Source organism: Styela clava, chromosome 3 (genome assembly GCF_964204865.1).
Source record: "Styela clava chromosome 3, kaStyClav1.hap1.2, whole genome shotgun sequence".
In the NCBI taxonomy this organism is placed as follows: Eukaryota; Metazoa; Chordata; class Ascidiacea; order Stolidobranchia; family Styelidae; genus Styela; species Styela clava.
In genome coordinates, this window is record NC_135252.1 from 336,830 (window position 1) to 357,485 (window position 20,656).

At 36.6% G+C, this 20,656-nt stretch overlaps 2 protein-coding genes across 2 annotated transcripts; both read left to right on the forward strand.

Annotated features, from left to right (window-relative positions):
- Positions 1 to 12,533: 12,533 nt before the first annotated feature.
- Positions 12,534 to 16,787, forward strand: LOC120342118 (vacuolar protein sorting-associated protein 11 homolog). The gene has a single exon (XM_039410809.2). The coding sequence runs from the start codon at positions 13,391 to 13,393 to the stop codon at positions 16,268 to 16,270; it is 2,880 nt and encodes a 959-aa protein (XP_039266743.2). The 5' UTR covers positions 12,534 to 13,390; the 3' UTR covers positions 16,271 to 16,787.
- LOC120342119 (protein PRRC1-like) lies at positions 16,788 to 19,897 on the forward strand. The gene is made up of 5 exons (XM_039410810.2): positions 16,788 to 17,161; positions 17,541 to 17,762; positions 18,035 to 18,122; positions 18,398 to 18,515; positions 18,990 to 19,897. The coding sequence occupies exons 1-5, from the start codon at positions 16,838 to 16,840 to the stop codon at positions 19,297 to 19,299; spliced, it is 1,062 nt and encodes a 353-aa protein (XP_039266744.2). The 5' UTR covers positions 16,788 to 16,837; the 3' UTR covers positions 19,300 to 19,897.
- Positions 19,898 to 20,656: the final 759 nt, after the last annotated feature.

Genomic DNA, 20,656 nt, shown 5'->3' on the forward strand with positions numbered 1-20,656 from the left:
AACTATTATTTTAAATTACCCTGCACAGTTGTAATGTGGTAAGAAATTTTTAGATGCAGTTGGCCAGATTGTTAATGCGGTGATCATTATGCTTTCTTCTGGTAATACTGCAGTAGGCATACTGTGCGCGCGTGCTGATACATGATGCATTTATGTGAATTGATTTATGATGACATTCGGGTCTCGACCTATCTTGGAGAAAAAAAGCGTGTCATTCTCTTAACATTTTGTACTGTTATCTTACTATCAAAATATCCGGTACCCCGAGACCTACGCCACTTTGCTGAAAACGACGTCTTGAATTCTGGGAGAATTTGCTCAGGGGCTCTTGCTAACATACAGAAAGAACAAAATTGAGGAGATAATACAGACACGATAAAAAGTATTTAAGTAACTATAAGTCAACCATTGTTTTCATGAATACCCGCATTCCGATGTCAGTGAAGATAATATTGTTCGCCCAATATTCGGACGGTTAATTCACAAACAACCTGCGATAATACTAAGGGGGTCACGTAGAAGAGGGAGGGTGGCGGTCCTATGCGGAAGCGCCGGATTCCTGGTGCGTCAGAAGACCACATAAACATCAGGGCTGCCACTTTTGCCTGACTAAAAACATCTAGTTTGACCTAAAAAAACATCTAAAAGCATCTAGATTGAAAAATGAAACATTCAAAAAATATATCTGAATATGTAGTTATTAAATGTAATAAAAATGTCGCTACAGTTGCTTCAGAGCGACAAGGTAGTAACATTGCTTGCTTAGTACATTCAAAGAGATCTGAAAATGAAATCCCCTCCCAAATCAAGCGGCATTTTTAAAATCCTTAACTTGAGCCCAAAACTGCTCTATTTCTGTGTTATTGTTCCACTTTCTGACTTTACAAGATTAGTGTGTTGTAGGAGAGAGTGGGGTAGGTTGGGACACTTTTTTTCTTTTGCCTATTTCGAGCCCTATATTCTGCACATTCATTTCAGTTTGCGGGGCTAATGTAGATAGGGGTAAATGTAGTATTTATTCATCGACTAAAAAATTCCCTAGCAATACACATCTTTTGACTAAAATGCTCCAAAAAACGTCTGTCAAGTGTCCCACTGTACCACACTCGTGGGGCACATTCGGACAGGCCCTGGGGCACCTTCAAAAAAAAAAGAACGATGCTGTAATTTTGAAAATAAAATCACCATTTATATATTAACAAGTAAAAATTCTAATTCCGGCCAAAAGCAAATTATTTACTTTTTCGAATCTGTATCTGAAAAATATTTTTGAATCTAGAATATATATATATTTCATATAGGGCCATAGGACAAATGGCACCATAATATTACACAAAAAATAACGCATCTCTAGGCGTATAAGCACTTAATGGATCAAACAAAACCAATTTCATCCCATAACTTGCGTCGCTCTACACGGCCGTTGTCCGTTTGCGGGGACGTTGTAAATCACGGAAGAGCGATTCAAACATCGCACCGCAGGCCTGATTCCGTATATAGTATGAGTGTGAGAGCTGATTTTCCACTGTGCCCCGTGGCCCACCTTACCCTATCTGACCTGCCAATAATGCTTTTAAAGATAGCTATGTTTTATGAGTCCAAGGGTGCTAAGCACTACTACTTACAAGTATTCGATTCTCCTTCGATTCCACGACATGTTACCGAGAAAACCTATAGGCAATACCATATGATATCGAATCCCTCAGAACCCACAGATAATTTAGAAATAAATAAACGTAAAACACTCCTAGCAAAATATATATATATATAGTGAAGTTTGCGGCGTCGTAGCTACTCAACATAGTTTGCAATCCAATCGAGAATCGATTCCAGTGCATCGGAATTGATTCTAGTCGATAGTGGTAGCTAGTCGTGTGGTATCGCAGTGTGAACAAAAACTGATGGTGAGTACTATTTATCAATTTCATATTCCCTTGAATTCTTTGGGAGTAGCTACCTTAGTCGATGAAATCAATGCCAGAACTCCATTTTTGTTTGACAATGATATCACATTGCTCTCAATCAATTCTACAATCAGCTTTCATGATGGCGGTTCATGTAATATCTCTAGTCCAGTGGTTCTCAAACTTATTTGTATTGCGACGCTCTTCCATAAAACATGCTCAAGTTGCGATTCCCCGTGAAAAACGACTAATACAATTTAATTAATAAAAGACCTCTTTGGCAATGACAAAACGTAACGAAAGTTATTGAAATCGCATTTAATTTAGGGTATGAGTGTGTTTCCTTCTTTTATATAAATGCCATTGAATCTTGTGGTGCATTGTGAAAGATCCGCACGCATTTTTCTTTCAACATTTTACACTAGATCGATTCGTCTTAATTGCGGCCATACAGCTAAATTGAAACGACGCACTTGTGCGTCGCGTCGCCCACTACTAATTTTTGGAAACACAACTGAAAACTGTCTAATAACACGCAAAACCACGAAATCGAGGCAATGTTAACATCTCTGATTGAATATCTGTCTGAACGGATGCACAAATTGCATTTGTTACGTGCTTATTGGTCTTTGATTGTTATGGAAATAAACAAGTTAGTAATTTATAGCCGAATTTTAACCGAAAGAACAATAATATATATATATATATATATCTAGAAAGAGGATTTGAAATGGAAGCACAGTAGGAGAATGTGAAAAAAATATTAATACTGTTAAAATAATTCAAGTAATACAATAATATATAACTGGGAATCCTATATCGTCACACTAATAAAAAAAATTGCCTGAGTCACTATTTGTCGATTTTGGTATCGCTGGATTCGTTGCGGAAATATCTATCTTTCTATGTTATTTAAACACAGGTAGCCAATGCATATTCTAGTCTGGCAAGAACTTACAACATAGATATAGAGCAAAAATTTTTGGTGGCTGGACATACACAAATGGAATATTGCACAGCGTCATTGAACGAAAGATCGTAGGCGACATTTTTTCTGAAAGAGATTTGATCGTACTTATGGAATCCGCAAGAATCCATCCATCACCCTATCATGTTCGCCAAATGAGGCACACTGATTTCAAAATAATGAATCAATTGTTCCTTCAAAGTATTAGACCCGGAAAAAGAGTAGGAGATCCCAGAGTGCATGATTTGCGTGCCCTGAAGTACGAAAGTGATGGTATAGTATTCGTTACAAGCTTTCGTTTGAGAAAGCAATTTGGAAAGCGCTACCACACCGTGTACAGAATGTTCAAAGTCAATGGGTGCCAATGTTCAGATCTCGTATTCCAGTTTGTGCAAGGAAATTTAATGATCTTCAAGAAATGAAATCAATTATGCCAATTGACTGTCATCATTTTTATGACAACCTTCCTCACGAGTGGATTATACGAACTTAAATGAAGTATACTACTATAAATTCATGATTACAGTTGTTTGTTTATGTTGATGTTTTAGGTTCAAAAAAGTTATTTATGTTTTAATTCTATTATATTGTTTGTTGTTTGAGTTGTGAAATTTTACATTCTTTGTATCAATTGAATACAATACATCTGGCCTGTGGGCTGACATCTATTCTAATGTTCATCAAAGCCAAATTATGATTTAGGAGGAATATCGAATTTTTGACTTGGCTTTCGTGTCATATTAATTTAATGGAAGTCACTCTCTCATTATTTGCCGAATGGACTTTTACAAAGTATATAGGTCAAGCGAATGTACAGAGAAAATATAGGGCGAAGATGTGAATAATATTGCCTAACTCTGGGTGCGGGAATAAAAAAATGCCTAAGTCAATTTTAGCGCATATAGAATAGAATTTGGAAGTTATAGATATCCTAAAATAATTAAAAAGTTGATAAGATAAATCTAGATAAAAAAAAATTTGAAATAGATTGAAAAATGGGAAAGTTATGAAGTTTTTTTTGATTTACTCAAAATGTTAAAATTTGACTTAGGCAATTTTTTTATTAGTCTGACGATATATATAAACCTACATATATTTAATTTTTTTTATATACTTCTCTTGCTTGAAATTGATTTATGCAACTACTTTACACGCTGACTTTGTGTAATCGATCTAGCATCAATTATTTGTTAACAAGATATCAAAACATCATGAAAAATATGGCAAATACAAAACAAAAAAGGCTGACTTCAACAGGACAGGAGTCGCGAGAGACTTCGAAAGGGTTTCAAGAAGCGACACCTACAGCGCTGTAACAGTATTTCTTAACCTGGGTTCGATCGAAATGTTCCTGGGGTTCGACGAAAGTCATCTTAATTAAACGTTTGTATATCATAAAGTATTCCCATTATCCGGCCTATTAACTATGTAAAATAACTTTACTTCACAGCAGATATTCAAACTTCAACTCATAGAATAGCTCAACTTAGCGGGGTATAGTTTCAGCTTTCGGAACTCCGAAGTTACATTTTTTGCCATTTTCCCATTTCTACGCACACAATTTATACGACATAAAACATCTTTCTGCTAACAAGTCCCATCCGCCGACGCCATTGTGGCACAACAATGGGTATTTCGACAGAGTGTATTGATATTTAAAGTTATACCGCACTGATCACGGTGGTTGCTAGTTTCGATCGGTGGTTGATTGCCAATTCGATCCTAAGATTTGTGTTCACGGAGTAAATCACGGACCTCATTACATCAAATGGTTTACAGCAGGGGTGAGCAAACTGCGGCCCGTAGAGAAAAATTGTGCAGCCCGCGGAGAAGTGCCAATTTTAAAGGATGTGCCCGCGAAAAGAGCTTTTAGTTTGATTATCGAAACGTGCGAGCAATTTCAATCTCCTTGCGTCGCGAAGCCTATACCAGTACTCGAAAGATCCTGTTGAAAAATACACAATTTTATGAAAGCGTGTTTCTTTCTCACTGAATTCGTTTTAAAGTCGGTGTGACAATAAATTTGAATAGCAGTTTTTTTTAGAAATTTTTGTGTTTCAACTCAGAATTTCTGCCAGGGCCCCGGACAATGCCGCAAGATCAATAACAAAAGGGAACAATTTTTTGTGCTTTTATCTACAGTAGAAACTCTACCTACGAAAGGCTCTGGATACGAAAAAATCGTATGGTGAAAATATTGCTTTGTCTAACGTTTGATTTTCTACATACGAAAAACCGAAAACAAAAAACGCGTGTAGTGACATTTGTCCATTTTAGGTAAATTTAATGCAATGCTTTAAGCAGCGATGTCTAATTCGAATTTATTCTTCGAACATCGCGAACTTCGATTATCGTTTTTCGTGTTTGTAAGAATACCGAATATGGCGCACACATCATAGCGCCGCCGTCAACGTTTGGATTTAAAACATTTAACAATTATTTCATTTTTTATCGTAATCCTTTCATTTTGATCGTTACCAAACATAAGGGCAAATATTTTCATTTCATGCAATTTAGAGCGTTTTAAATAGCTCTTACATATTATTTGGTATCTATCGCGACGTCGTTGATGACAATATCGTTCAGGTAAGTTGGCGGTATTAATTTATGGTCAAAAATAAAATCATTACAGACGAAATGAAATATTTAGATCAGCGCCGATTCGCAAATCAGATTTTCCTACATTACGTTATCTCTTAGATTTCAACGCCTCCTCTCACCTCCCCCGACCGCCGTCCTCCAACTTTCCGCGGTCTTTGCTTAGCCAAGTCAAATATTATGCCCGTGTTTTGTGAGGGCTTAGAACGGATTAATGCATTTTCAGATGAAGAGCGTCCGTACTTTATACTTACCATGGGGAATGGAACAAATTAATTTCGTTCCAATTGCGGAAACCACTTATTTAAGGTACACATGGTAAAAAGAAAGAACAGAGAAATACCGAATGAAAACTACATACAAATTTTTTGTATTCAGAGACTTTTGTAAGTAGAATTTCTAGGTGCGGCCCGCGGCTTCACCCAGTAATTTGTATTTGGCCCGCCTGTAAATAAGGTATATTTGGCCCGCAAGTTTGCCGACCACCGCACAACACTATTGAGCACCATGTCTTGCAGCATTGATAACTACAAAAACGAAATATCTGTATAGATAAAGATGGTCGGCCTAAAGTTTGGTCAGGCTTTACCGGTCCTTCACTTGAAAAAGGTTGCCGACCACTGCCATAAACAATTTCAATACCATATTCCTTTTCGAAACTATCACGTAGACGTGGGAAACTGAAAACAAAATATAATCTTTGGATCACCAAAGGTATTTTAATATCCATCTAGGGAAAAAAAAGTTTGCGGAAATCTCATTTCTTTTAGGCACCCCCAGAAAATCGCCTTTTTTCAAATACAGCATAATCCTAAAGGCTGTAGCCGATGTCTAAAGAGAATGTGGCTTATCGGACTGATATCGTTATATATTGTTTGAATGTCTTGTGACTTTGACAGAAAACGATTGCTTCTTAGAGCAAAACTCATAAAATAACATCTTGAGACAAATTCATTTATGTTAACAAATTTTAATTTCCAGTTATCATCGTAACTTTTTTAATTTATCGTGACTAAAATACCACTCGACCAGGCGTGTGCCGCGCTTGGGCGATAGGAACGGATTCATCAGCGACTGGAAATTCAGTTTATATATATTTATTTGAGAGCGCAAAATAAGTGTGACAAAGCGCATTGTTTTGCGTTATAACTTCGTATTTTCGGAAACCAGGTGTCGTGAAAATTAAAAGTAAAATTTGATCTAAATTAATGGCAAATAATGTTTTATTATCTAACGTCGAATACTCACCATTTTCCGGGAGAACTCGAAAAGTCATTTAATATAAAATAAAGAATGTTTCACTATTTCAAAAAATTAAGATTATTGCAATCGCAAAATCGCCTGTAAGATGGCAGTCGGCACCAATGCTAACAAATAGAAATAGTGCAATAACGCCGTCTTCGCGTTCTGAATATTCAAGCTGGGATTACAGTGTTTGATATCGTTTGCGGGCACTTCGCGAGAAAACACAAGTATAATCACGCGAGACAGATTTCATCGCAAGAGAATAACGCTCGTCCCTGATTAATAAATTATAAATCCGAAGTACAAAAATTGACACATGGCGCCGAAGAGACGGAATCCTCCGGATTCGATATTCTATATCGCCCATACTTGGTAGTATCTGAATTCTCACTTTTGTGCTATAATCCTGGTATAAACCTTTAATTAGCATCCAATAAATGCAATCACAGAACAACAGAATTACTCTGCCCCTTCTCGACTTTGATAACTTATGGTACCAACGCAGAGATGGTTGGCAGATGCCACGACCCCCTACTTTATCCTAACGCGTCAGTATATCTTTTCAGTTATTTCAGCCAACAAAACCATTCCAAATACGCAAATAAATTCAAACGGAAATCCTCTTCCGTAAGCTTCAAAATATAGCAAACTGATGACGTAGTAACGCATCACTCATGCGTAGCGAACCGGCCGTGAGCGAACTGTATTCAGTAAACTATGCTATCACAATGTGCTTTTAGTGTCGAATCACAGAACTAAAATATCTGCTGACTCATTTTCCGTCTTTTTTATATTTATATTGCAGCAATCAATTCCGACTTTTTAGTAACAGTGTTAAATTGGTCAGGAGCCTCGATGACCTTCAACGGTCCTGCATACTGGCCAACACAAAATATAGTGTAAATTGGTCTAATACTATAAAAATTGTCGATATTGTTTTATACTGTTTTTCATTGTTTTCCTTATAGCCTAACTCTGTAAAAATTATCGATATTATTTAATATTGTTTTTTATTGTTTGTGGAAATAAATCTCTCTTATTCTCTCTCTAGTTGCTGAAGTGATTAAGTTTCACACTGAAGATGACTATTAGAAAAGTTGGTCTGTCAAATAATACTTTTGACAAATTCCATGTAATCACAGAAAACTATTGGGGGAGGGCATGTTTTGTTGAGAACTCAAAATGAGCGCGCAAAAAAAACCTCATAAGCCAACGATTTTAACAAGTACAAAAGCCTCATGATTTGGAATGTTTGAAACAAAAAGCCAAGAAAAATCCCAAAATATCAAACAGAAATTTTGACGCCAAACGTGTTTCAAAACGTGCCAAAATTGTGAAATTTGTCGGTAAAAAAGTCATCATGGTAACCCCGGACTGCCCCGATACGCGCGAGAATAGCCAAATAAAAACGTTGGATTGGACGCTTCCCTATAATCGATTTTATATTTGTAATAATGACCAATCAATAATAAGTCAACATGGCGTACAATTGCAAACTGTTCAGTCGACACTTGTATAGCTCAGACGGATATTCGGGCATGATTGTAAACCTCCCCCGTTTTCGTGGTTTTGCGTGTTATTTGTCAATTTTCCATTTCGTTTCAAAAAAAAGTTGTAAATCAAATATCTTAGTTGTCATTCTATCTTCCGAGTGTCTTTACTTTAGTTGCAATAATCAAAATTTAGTTCTAGAATCTCTACGATGGACTAGGCTGATTACATATTAGTACTTGAAAGCAGCATGTAGTAGGAATTTATTTTGTAGGTTTTGATGAAGTAGTCACTAAAAGACTGAACCCAGAATGGAAGAATTGAATAAAATTTCATCCGCGATTACGTTGCGCCATTGATTTTACTAAAAGATCGAACCCACGAAGGAAAGGGGGATGAAATATTAACCAGTGTTAGGTTGTGCGCCTCGAATAGAAGAAGAGTATAAAATTGCTTTCGGAAAAGGTGGTGTGGTTGAAGTCACTACAAAAATGAACATTAAAAGAAGAATTGAATGAAATTTTTCTCGGCCGAATATCGGGTGAATGTAGTCACAGAAAGACTGGACCCAAAAGAAGGACTTGGATAAAAAAAAAATTTTGACAAAAAGTTCGACTACTGAAGTATGAAGCTTAAAAAAAAAGTGGGCCTATTTTTTTCCGTATGAGTGAGGTAGTTAAAAGGAAATCCAAAAAGCGATATTTACTTGGAAAAAGTGAAATTTTTGTTGTCGAAGGACAGTTGATATCACTTTCATCAGAATCGAATTCACTTCACTTTGTTTATCTCAGAGACTATTTACGACTGACCCGCGGGTGACAAAGTTGACAATCGTTTTTTTTTTCAGAGACCGTCAAGTCACGCATAATTGCAATAAATGTGAAATGATTTCAACCATAAAAATTGAAATGAGGCCGTTGACAATACAATCTGATAATAAGTGAAATGCTCCCTCCATATGTAGGCCTATGCGAATTCATGGTATCACATATGGTTTGTTTCTGACGCTTAGCACGATAAAGAAAAAAGCTATAACGAAAAAATTACATATTTATCTCGGTTGAGAGAAAAGGCGAAAATAAAGCCTCATCAAATGGCGAACCACGGGCCTCTCGTTCGGTTACCAATCCATGTCGAGTATGGGATTAGTTGGTTATTTGTTTTCGGAAACATGGACCTGATGGTGGAGGAAGTCGTAACCGACCAGCGTTTACGTAAACCACAATACGGCAGCGAGGAGTCCAGCAATCCTCTTGCACATAACCATCCCCGCATAAGATTCGAACCTGCGAACCCACGAAGAGTAATCAGAGGTGCGATGGCATGCGTATTCCTAACGCTTAGCGCGATGAGCCACACTGTCATCTACTACTGATACCCACCTTTTTAGTCATCTACTGCTGATTCCCTCATTTTTTAGTCATCTACTGTTGATACCTACCTTTTTAGTCATCTACTGCTGAGACCTACCTTTTTAGACACTGATACACGTGGTGCCTACCTTTTAGTCATCTGCTACTGATACATATCTTTTTAGTCATCTACTACTGATGTCTACCTTTTTACACACTGATACCTTTGATACCTACCTTTTTAGTGCCTGTTGATACCTATGATATCTACCTTTTTAGTAGGGTCCAAAAATATACGCAGCTTCTAAGAAGATAAGTCCCATTTGAACAGGTATGTATTTTACAAAAAAGCTAAGCCTCCCCAAGAGACGAGACGCCTTTTCATAGAAGTCCAAAAGCAGAAAGGTAAGAGCGGGGAGAGAGACATAACGGGAGAGAGACATAACTTAAAAGTAAGGTTCAAGACCGGCAAAGCACATCTCTCAGCGACAAATGAAAATAATATTACACGATGCTCATATAAATTTAAGAAAAAAGCACTTTAATTAAATTAATCCTAAGACCTAAAGCAAAATGTTGCCCATCTACACTGGCGGGCCATATAAGTGTGACCAATGACATTAAACAATGTTTAATGTCATTGGTGTGACGTAGAAAGATACATTTTATGAACAACATTTACATTGTTACAAAAGAAAAGACGGAAACAATAAGCTTTGTGCCAAAACTAAATTTAATCGCAATCTCAACAAATTCCTTGAGCTATTTCAAAACAAAACATAAAAATTTGGTTTTAGCTGTGTTGTGGCAGCATCAGGCGGGCCAGATTGAATTACCAAACGGGCCGTAGTTTGCCCATGTCAGGTCTATTTACGGTTCTAGTGTCTATTCAATTTTAATCTCAAATTGCCATGTTTTTTTTTTGCTCAATTCATTTGTTGTAGTGCGTGATTTTATTTCATAATTTTCTGAAAACAAAGTATCTGACGGAAGAAAGTTGTGGCATATGTTTTGTTCAACGTGGAGTTTTCCGCTACAATGAAAACAGTGTTCCCTTCATGGGATTTTTGGTCTTGCAAACAGTAGATCGATGGTTCATGTTCCCTTTCAGCCTTTGTAGGTTGTTCTGCTGTGCTGATGGCGATGCGATCTCCATCGGCAATGAAGTAGTGAAAACTGTGTGTTTTGGTTTGAATTTCGCAAAAAAGACTACCGGTATGTATTTGTAATGTCATTGTTATAAGATACGGTATGTTAACCTAAGACAGTAAGTATTGTAAACACACACAGAAAGTAGGTACAGAGGTACCGGTACGGTACGCCACCCGTTGTTCGCTGTAAGCAAACAAACGGTAGTCTGGATTTCTCGATTGCTGATTGTTGAGCGTTTATTCTGTTATTGTAGTGTGCCAATCCAGGCAATTCTTTCGAAAACGTCTTACTAGCCTACCCTTAGTCTGTTAGTGGCTAGCATTGCCTTTTGATGGAATGATTCGGATATTCATTTCGTTTTTTAGTAAAAAAAAATTGTCACTGTGTTATTTTTGCAATATAATTGAAGTAGGCCCACAACATCATCATTTTTTGTCAGCGAGTGTTCTTTAATCCATATATCTGTATAGGAAAAGCACATACACGTCTCACATTTTAATTTGAATTTATAAGATATTGCCCGATGTCGCATCATGTTTTTGTTTTATTGTGTTTTGCCTGTTTTTGGGGGACGGGCACGTACTTGTACGTATTTAACTTTTTTATTAAGTTATACCGGTACCCGTCCTCCAGGTCCTCTGTATTTTGTTTGTCCCTTTGTTGTTGTTTTGTGTTTTGTTTGTATCAGAGTGACCGAATAAAATTGATTGATTGATTCGTCGTGCTTAAAATATTGTACACACAAAACTAAGCAAACATAATAATAAAAGTATAAAATAAACAAACATACAATACTGCAATATTTCCGCAATTGACGCGGGGCCGCGAAAGATATTAAGTAGTCTAAGTCATCATGTCAGCGACACCTTGAAAACATGGAACATATACTGATATACATCTGTACATGGGAAGATATGTTCATTTCAGCATTTAGAACAACCTATTTCAAGCAAATAGGTACGGTACTAGTGCATTACAGAGTTGCTCTTCATAATGGGTGTATGTTGTAACCAGATTTCAATTTTATTCACAAATGCTTGTATAACTGTATAACATCTTTATTATGTCTGTAGGTTCATATTTCAGTATTTATACAGTACTGCAGTATGAATAAACGGTGACCGTACATTTGAACCCATGTGCATTTGAACCCATGCGTATATCCACGGGTTCAATCTATATGCGGGTGCTAAAACCCATGGGTTAGGGTTAGTATGGGTTTAACTATCCGTGAAACTAAAAAAATTCCATAGGTGCAATAGCATACAGGTGCAATTGTCATGGGTTCAAATGTACGTGGGTTCAAATGTAATGGAACCTGAATAAACAGATATTATGACATATAGGCCTATATACAGATATATGCTTTGCGATTTTATATTTACATTTTATGTATGTTCATTAGGGCTGGGCATTTTCGAATACCTTGTGATTTCAGAATCGAATCGAATAATATTTTTCGAATCGAATCGAATCTCGAATACTTGAAAATATATAATTGTAAGCAATTTTATTATAGTAATTGGTCCTCCCAACACATGAATTACCGAAGACATATATTAAATCACCCAGATAGATTACTGAGCGCTCACACAGAATAACAAACAAGTTTTATCAATAACTCACTACAGAAAATAGTCATATGTTAGAATTTCGTTGGAAAAATATGACTCTAATGAAAAAAAATTCACCTCGACCATTGGCGAAAAGATAAAAACAAGATGGCGGCGATTCGAAATTTAGCTCTGAACCGATTCGAATAATTTACTATTCGATTCGATTCGAATATTCGATTCGAAATGCCCAGCCCTAATGTTCATATATATTTACTGTGACTGTGATAATTCTGGTATAATATAATGGTAGTTATGTTATCATAGTTTTGAGGGTAATATCACACAGATTCACACCTTCCTTGTATTTGAAATGCTATCTTGTCTTATTAACCAGAAGTGTGATACTACAGTACTACAGTACTATGGATGTTTAACCCCAGAGAGTACCAATTCCCTTGTTTTTTTCAGTAACAATGGCCAATCTGCAATAAGTCAATAACGACGTAACAATTAGAATTTACAGATTTATGCGACCGCTCAGACACTAGTTTTGCTCAGACAGATATTCAAGCATGGTTGTATACATTGCCTCGTTTTCATTGTTTTGCGTGTTATTTGCCAGTTTTCAGTAGTCTTTTCGAAAAGTAGTTTAAAATCAAACTTAATTGTCATTATGTTCTTTATGGGAAGCTTTAGTTTAGTTGCAATAATCACAAATTTGTCCCGCAAATACTGCAATAGACGAGGCTAAAACTGTCAGTACTTGCATGCGGTTGAGCACTTTTAACAAAAATAATGATTTTGAAAATGTAGAGCAGTTTATGAGCGCTAACCCTCCAAAATACTCTCAAAATAAGCTTACAGAATTTTTCCATAGTAAAGTATAAGAAATAATTTTCTGGGTAAAAGGTCGGGGAAACATCCCTATATACTCATGATTACTGGAGTATAGCACTGCTTTGATCAAAAGAATCATTTGCAGCAATATCGTTCTGCAATTCTGATGTGCAAAAATATTAGTAAATGCTAAAAAGTTAACATCCAATAAAAAAAGATTTATTTTATCACTTTTTAAAAACTTCAGATTAGCATAAATGATATAGCTACTGTTTGTCATTGTTGAGAATGGCATACATACAATGGCGGCGTTTCAATTTCTTCAATAAAGAAGTAATAGAAAGCAATGCTACTGGAAAAACATTCGACATGATTAAAGATGCAAATTTACAATGTTGCACGTGCGGTCGTGGTTTTCTTATTTTTGGCGATGATACTGGTCATATTCATATCGTGAATCACAATTTTCAAGTTCAATCATTTCAAGCATATCGGATCAGTGTTTCACATCTATTTCAAGTTATTCAGCATAATGTTTTGGCTTCCATCGGCATCGATGAAGAGGGTGTTAACCCTGTTATCAAAATATGGAACATGGATAAAAGAGATAAATCAGGTGATCCTTTTTGCTCCAGAATTCAGGCTGCTATTCCCAATAACTTGCCGAGTGATGTGTCTGCATTCTCTGTTCTGTCAAACTTAAGCATGATGGCTGCTGGTTTTGCTCAAGGTAGCATTGTATTGTATAAAGGAGATGTTTTGAAGGATAGACATGGTAACAAAACAATAATACTGGAAACCGGGCAAGGGGGGCCAGTCACTGGTCTGTCATTTCGATATGGTGAGAAAGATTCCTATTTGTTTGCAACGACTCATACTACGGTATTATCATATGCAGTATCAGATAAATACTCAAAAATGCATACGTTGGAAGATCAAGGATGCCCAATGTTTTGTACTGCGATATCTAACAGTGTACTTGATAATCAATTTCTTGTTGCTGCAAGTGATGCTGTATACGCTTATCAGCCTGACTCAAGGGGCCCTTGTTTTGCTTTTGATGGTGACAAAGTTTTAGCTCGCTGGTATCACGGATATCTAATCCTTGTCTACAAGGACAAAACCAGAGCGGGAGTCTCGTCCAGTGCATTGCGACCGACAACTGAAAAGAACATGCTCACAATTTATGACATGAATCAGAAAATCATTGCTTATTCTCATGCACTACCAGGGGTCAAAGATGTTTTATATGAATGGGGATCTATCTATGTGCTAACAGCGGACAATGTATTAGTGTGCCTGCAAGAGATTGATATTCATAGTAAACTTGAAGTACTTTTTAAGAAGAATCATTACTCTTTGGCAGTAAATATGGCTAAAAATCAAAACCTTGGAGAAGAGGGCTTGATGGAGATTTTTCACCAATATGGTAACCATTTATACAGCAAAGGTGATTATGACGGTGCAATACATCAGTATGTTAAAACAATTGGTCATCTGGAGCCATCTTACGTGATAAGAAAATTTCTTGATGCACAGCGTATTCATAATTTGACAACATATTTACAGGCAATGCATGAAAAAGGGGAGGCGAATGAGGACCACACTACGTTATTATTGAATTGTTTTACAAAATTGAAGGATAGTGAAAACCTGAATAGATTCATCATGGGCCCTGAAACCAAGCATAAATTTGATGTAGAAACAGCCATAAGAGTTTGTAGACAGGCTGGATATTATGAACATGCATTAAAACTGGCGGAAAAGCATCAAAAGCACACCTGGTATCTGAAAATTCAGTTGGAAAACACCAAAGATTATAAACAAGCTCTCGCGTACATACGAAAACTACCCTATGAAGAAGCAGAAATTAACATGAAGAAATATGGTAAGCTGTTGATGAAGAATGTCCCAGCAGAAGCAACAGAGTTATTGAAAGCCCTTTGTACAGATTACAAGCCAAGTAATATGCCACTGGTGAATGAGGATGATTATGAGAGTTTTGGAAATGTTTCAAATAAACATGCTAATGTAGAAGAGTTCATACATATATTTGTCAACAACTCGGAAAGACTGGTTGCCTTTCTACAACATATCATTAAAGTTGAACCTCAATCTTCAGAGCTTGTATACAATACACTGCTGGAATTGTATCTTCACCAAATGACACATCCCAATACAACCTCAGAGGAAAGGCGAAGAATAGAAGATCAGACCTTGGATTTGTTAAAAGAATTCTCATCTCTAGATTATGATACAGACCAAGCACTAGTGCTATGTCAAATGCATTGCTTCAGGCCTGGCATTCTGTTCTTATATGAATCTGCAGCACTTTATCAGCAGATATTGAGGTATCATATGGACCATGAGGCCATGGGATTGGTTGTTGAAACCTGTAGAAAACATGGGTCAAAAGATCCTTCATTATGGCAGCAAGCTCTAACTTTTTTTGCCCGACAAGAGGATGTCAAATGTGAAGAACATATTATGCAAGTTCTGACTCATGGGGACAAGAATAATCTCCTTCCTCCTTTGCTGGTCATTCAACTGTTGTCCAGAAGTTCTACAGTCTCATTATCAGTCATCAAGGATTATATTCTAAGACGATTGCAGAAGGAAACCGAAGAAATAGATCAACACGAGAAAGTCATTCGACAATGTCAAGAAGATACAAAGAAAATGAAAGAACAAATTGAGGAATTGAAAACGACTGCTACTATATTTCAAGTGACCAAATGCAGTTTATGTAATCATGATCTCGAACTGCCATCTGTTCATTTTCTCTGCAAACATTCCTTTCATCAGCATTGTTTTGAAAGTTATTCAGAAAATGATCAGGAATGTCCAGTCTGCGCAGGCGAAAATCATAAAATTTTGGAACATATGAGAGAACAGGAACAAGCTCTTTTAAATAACAGAAATCTCTATGATCAATTTTCTTCTCAAGTTCGTCAGTCAAGAGATGGTTTTTCTATTATTGCTGATTACTTTGCTCGTGGAGTATTTAACAAAGTTACTCTTGTTACCGAGTCAAAGGTCAGGGGAAACAGTGCAACCGCAAATCCTTTTGAAGCTAGTTCAGGCTCAAATCCTTTTGAAGATTCAGGGAGTCTCATTGATGTCAGCCTTCAGAGAGAACTGAAAATGATGCAACAAGCAAACAGATGAAATGATCTTTTATTTAAACTTTCTTAATTTATATTCCTATTTCACTAAAATCTCATCTGCATTATAGAAATAGAAATGTATGTATTGTCATTAATCAAACCTCTATTCAAATATTGTTTTCTCTTGCTATTTTTGTGAGAAGCGGTGACATACATTATGCTGCTTTTATGATAAACTGCATATTGAATAATTCCTATTGCTGTTGTCTGTCCTTATCGTACTTCACAGTCAATCAAGTCCTATGATAAGAATGAACACTTTTCAATAATGGACTGATAATCTATTGGTTTCGTAGTTCCTGTTTATTTATTCTCCCAGTCTGTGAACAAATAAAAACCTTGTAATTTACATATATCTATATGTGTTATAACTTACATGTATATTTATTAATTGAATGCTTCAGTTATGTTGTACTCATGTCATTGTTTGTGATCGTTTGTTCCATTTATCATTTGTATGATTTACCCAATGAGCATTATTCGTTGCAATATTTAAATTTATCAATTTTTTTTATCAGGTCTTTTAAACTTACATAAGTTCCGATCTTAAATACGGTACTTTGGCAAAATGATGGAAGAAGTGTCTCATCCTGTGGAATCAGGTACATTGACCCCTCCCCCTACTGCACCACCTGTTGTATCTTCTACCAGTCCACCAACTCAAGTTGGAATGACACCACCACCCCAAGCCCCTATGTCTTATTCCACATCACCACCAAGTAGCTCCTATACTCCAACTTCTGCTCCACTTCAGGGATCTGCTTATCCTTCTCCAATGGTTCAGAATCCTGCTCCACCCACCTATCCTACTTCAAATTATCAAGGTACTCCAGAAGCATCCACTATCATGTTGCCGGACATGCCTGAATATAACACAGATCAAGAAAATAGGGTCAGTAGAATTTTTTGCATTTTTATGGTCAAAATGGTCATCATTGCAGTCATGGTTTCGAGTTGGAATATTTTAAAGTATAGTTCATGTGTGTGTGATTTTGGGGATTATCATTTGCACACATAATGACATGCATGCACATGGAATGTTTAGCTATTCCTGACTTGGTCTGATATTCAGATAAGAATCCTATATGTACTCTCATCTCATATTTGGATTAGAGACCATAGTTCATCAATTGATTGTGCCATCTTATTAAATTTCTCTAGGAAGAGATATGATGTTTCCTTGTGTTATATTTCATGTTCATTTTCAGTAACATAAGTAATTTTGGACCGTTTAATAATTATTTACTAATTGAATTTTGTTGCCTAATCAGGGCGATTCTGGTTCAGCTGGAGGTATGTGGGGATGGTTCAGATCTGCTTCACAGAATACCTTCGTACAATCCGTTGTCGAAAAGACAAAGACTGGTGTTGATCGGATGATAACAACGCTTGATCCCGGGATGACACCATATCTTAGACAGGGTGGTGACATTTCTGTCATTGTTGCATCAGAAAAAATGGTTAAGTGGGGTGCCGTGAGAGATGCATTTCAGGTAATTTGAAGTTAGGCTCATTTACAATGGTCCTATGAATGGACATTAATGTCAGTAATATGTTACTTTAAACCATTTTTTGCCTATGTTGGATCAACTGGTGTTAGATTGGTAACTTTTATGGTTCATCATCATATTTGCTTTTGCTAATTTAACCCTTACTTCGTTCTGATATATTGTTTATAGTGGATAGTGTACAGATAACTTCCAACTATGAAATTTTTTTTATTTTATTTTATCTGATGACTCTCTATTAATGTCATTGTACACAGAGGGTTTTTGGAACAGCTAATGTGAAGGGGATTCCAGCTCAGTCAGGTGTGGCTCCACAGCCTGTTGGATATGCTGCAGGATTAAGAGGTTTGGACTAATTGAGTCTTTAATTTGAAATAGAAATACTATCGAGTCTAATGTTTATCAACATCGAGTAAATACTTATTTGTGTTTCTCATTTGGTAATATTACGTAGGTTTTGATGGATAATAATATTATAATTGAAAAATTAAAAATCATACCAATACCATGCCATGCACCTAAAACAGGTTATCTACTTACAATGTACTTTTTATCCCGATTCCTGAGGCTTCTTCAAATAGAGCACCCTATGAATTTAACTGCATCACTCTGCTTTATAGGTGCCCGTGACCGTATCAGCTATCTACGCAGGTCAGGACTGGTGGATGAAAGGCAGCTTTGTGTGGCAGTTGAAAGCTTTATTGCTGAGTTACTGCCTGATAAGTGGTTTGATATTGGGTAAGGTTATATCCTGATTTTGCTAAGAATACATGTTTTAATAATGTTATTTTTCTGATGTATAATTTGGATTGTCTAGTAATCATGCCTTTTTCCAATATTGAATTGCTTTTTCATAAAATCATATATCAAATGAGTTTTAGAGCAACTGTTAATAATCTGACGTTATGGATGCTCACAGTTTTAAAGGAAGTATTTGTTGTAAAATAAATTTTATTTATCCTGAAAAGTACTGATAGACTACACAAGAAACTGATGTTATTCTTGAGGCTACCTATCGTGCCATGCTTCCAAATAAGTTTCTAAGTTTGCTAGATGCGAGGTGCCAGAAAATATCAGTAGATATCATATTTGTAACAGTTCAGTTAATATTGTGAACAGCTTGTTAGATGCAAATTTACAAAGCAGCAGTTATAGGAAAGAAAATAATGCATAATGTACAAAATTGGTTTAATCACAATACTTTCTACTTAGATGTGTCATGCTCGAAGATCCTGCAAGAAACATCAATTTGGAAATGTTCACACAAGCTGTGCCAATCCCTCCCGAAATTGTAAGTCATGTTCAATCTGCTACACCCTCGGACTACAATTTAAGCTGGTCTGGTTTATCTGTTACAATTGGCCAAGCCTTTCAGCACCATATGCCGTGGGTGCAACCTACTGATTGGCATAAGACTCTCACAGGACAATCTCGACAAACAATTATTTATGATGCTGTTGTAACATTGGCTGGCCTTTATCAAGAGAAACTGCCGAAGACAACACCAGGAAGGCCAATATGAAAGATCCCGACTTGATAAAATATTTTTGCATAATGCCACGTCATTCCACGAGCTCATTTTTCTATAAAAAGATGCTAAAAAATGTCTGTAGTTTTAAGGAAAATTAGAGCAAATGAGATCTGTTTGTTGCAGAACTTGCAAAGCTTGACATGTGTGGTCAATTTGCCTTATAGCTTGAATAATTGGAATATATATTAGTTAGTCACCTCAGAGTGTGGTCGATTGACCTTCTTTCCAAAGTTCTCATCTGGGATGCTGGAATGAATTAAATACACAAATCTAATCATATTTCGCACGCAAATTTTCAACTATCCTTGTGTTAGAATAAATAGCAAGTTTGCTACATAGAAGGCGGTGTCGCCCTCGCTACCATCAGAGATGTGCAATAACATGTATTAAGTGTAGTTGATACCAGCTTATGTTGTTGTTTAGAGAATACTGATATATTTTATGTTGGTGCTGTGTGCTGTCAATCATAATATTGCTGGCTGATAGATGATACATTCTGTATATAAATCCATTTTATTATACATATATCTTTGAACTATAAAGTTACTGTCGACTTTATCGTTTATTGGAAATAAACAAAAAAAGTTGATCTTGTGTTTTATATTTTTAATATAAGGTTATTGGGGACGCTGCAGCGTAGTATCAGGGTGTTTCTTGGGGAATGAGAAATGCGACATCTGGGTGGTAGAATTAAACTTTGACAATCTTTCTTTTTGCTGTTGTTGGATATTTGGAGTTTGCGCTTCTGCTTCAATACAGCGCATCTAGTTGCATTTTATCCACAAACGCATTGGTTAACTAAATGCGTGTCCAGTACATTGACTTTTTTTCCGTATTTAGGGTGGTTCACGTTAGCAAGCGCTAGTCGGTTGCGGGCTTTTCACCATCAATTCCATACATCTGAAACAAATTACTGGTTAACTGATCCAATACCCAACCTGTTCACGGCGAGAGACCGTAGTACGGTACGCCATATGATTAAGCCGTCTTATCGGATTTCTTTCGAGATGAAAATGGATTGGGTAGGATAGGATTTACATATTTATTCCGGGGAGAGGAAAGTAAGTAGTGTAGGTAAGACGGCTTAATCACATGGCGAACCACGGCCTCTCGTCCGGTTTGCAGTCCAGGTCGGGTATGGGATTAGTTAGCCAGGTATTTGTTTTCGGAAGCATCGGCTTGATACCTTATCCCGGGGCAGGGATAAACCCACAGGAATAATGTGACAAGTAGGTAATTTGACGTGATTTTTTGAACCTCTCGGATATGATTATTTCGCAGAGTGATCCCGCTTTTGTTCAGCATTTAAAGGTTACACGATGCGCCAACCACTGTACATATTACCCGA

Excerpts from the sequence above, each read along its gene's own strand:
- LOC120342119 (XM_039410810.2), top strand. The coding sequence starts at position 16,838 with ATGATGGAAGAAGTGTCTCATCCTGTGGAATCAGGTACATTGACCCCT. Across the intron at positions 18,123-18,397 it reads ATATGCTGCAGGATTAAGAG|GTGCCCGTGACCGTATCAGC; the intron begins GTTTGGACTAAT and ends TCTGCTTTATAG. Across the intron at positions 18,516-18,989 it reads GATAAGTGGTTTGATATTGG|ATGTGTCATGCTCGAAGATC; the intron begins GTAAGGTTATAT and ends CTTTCTACTTAG.
- LOC120342118 (XM_039410809.2), top strand. The coding sequence starts at position 13,391 with ATGGCATACATACAATGGCGGCGTTTCAATTTCTTCAATAAAGAAGTA.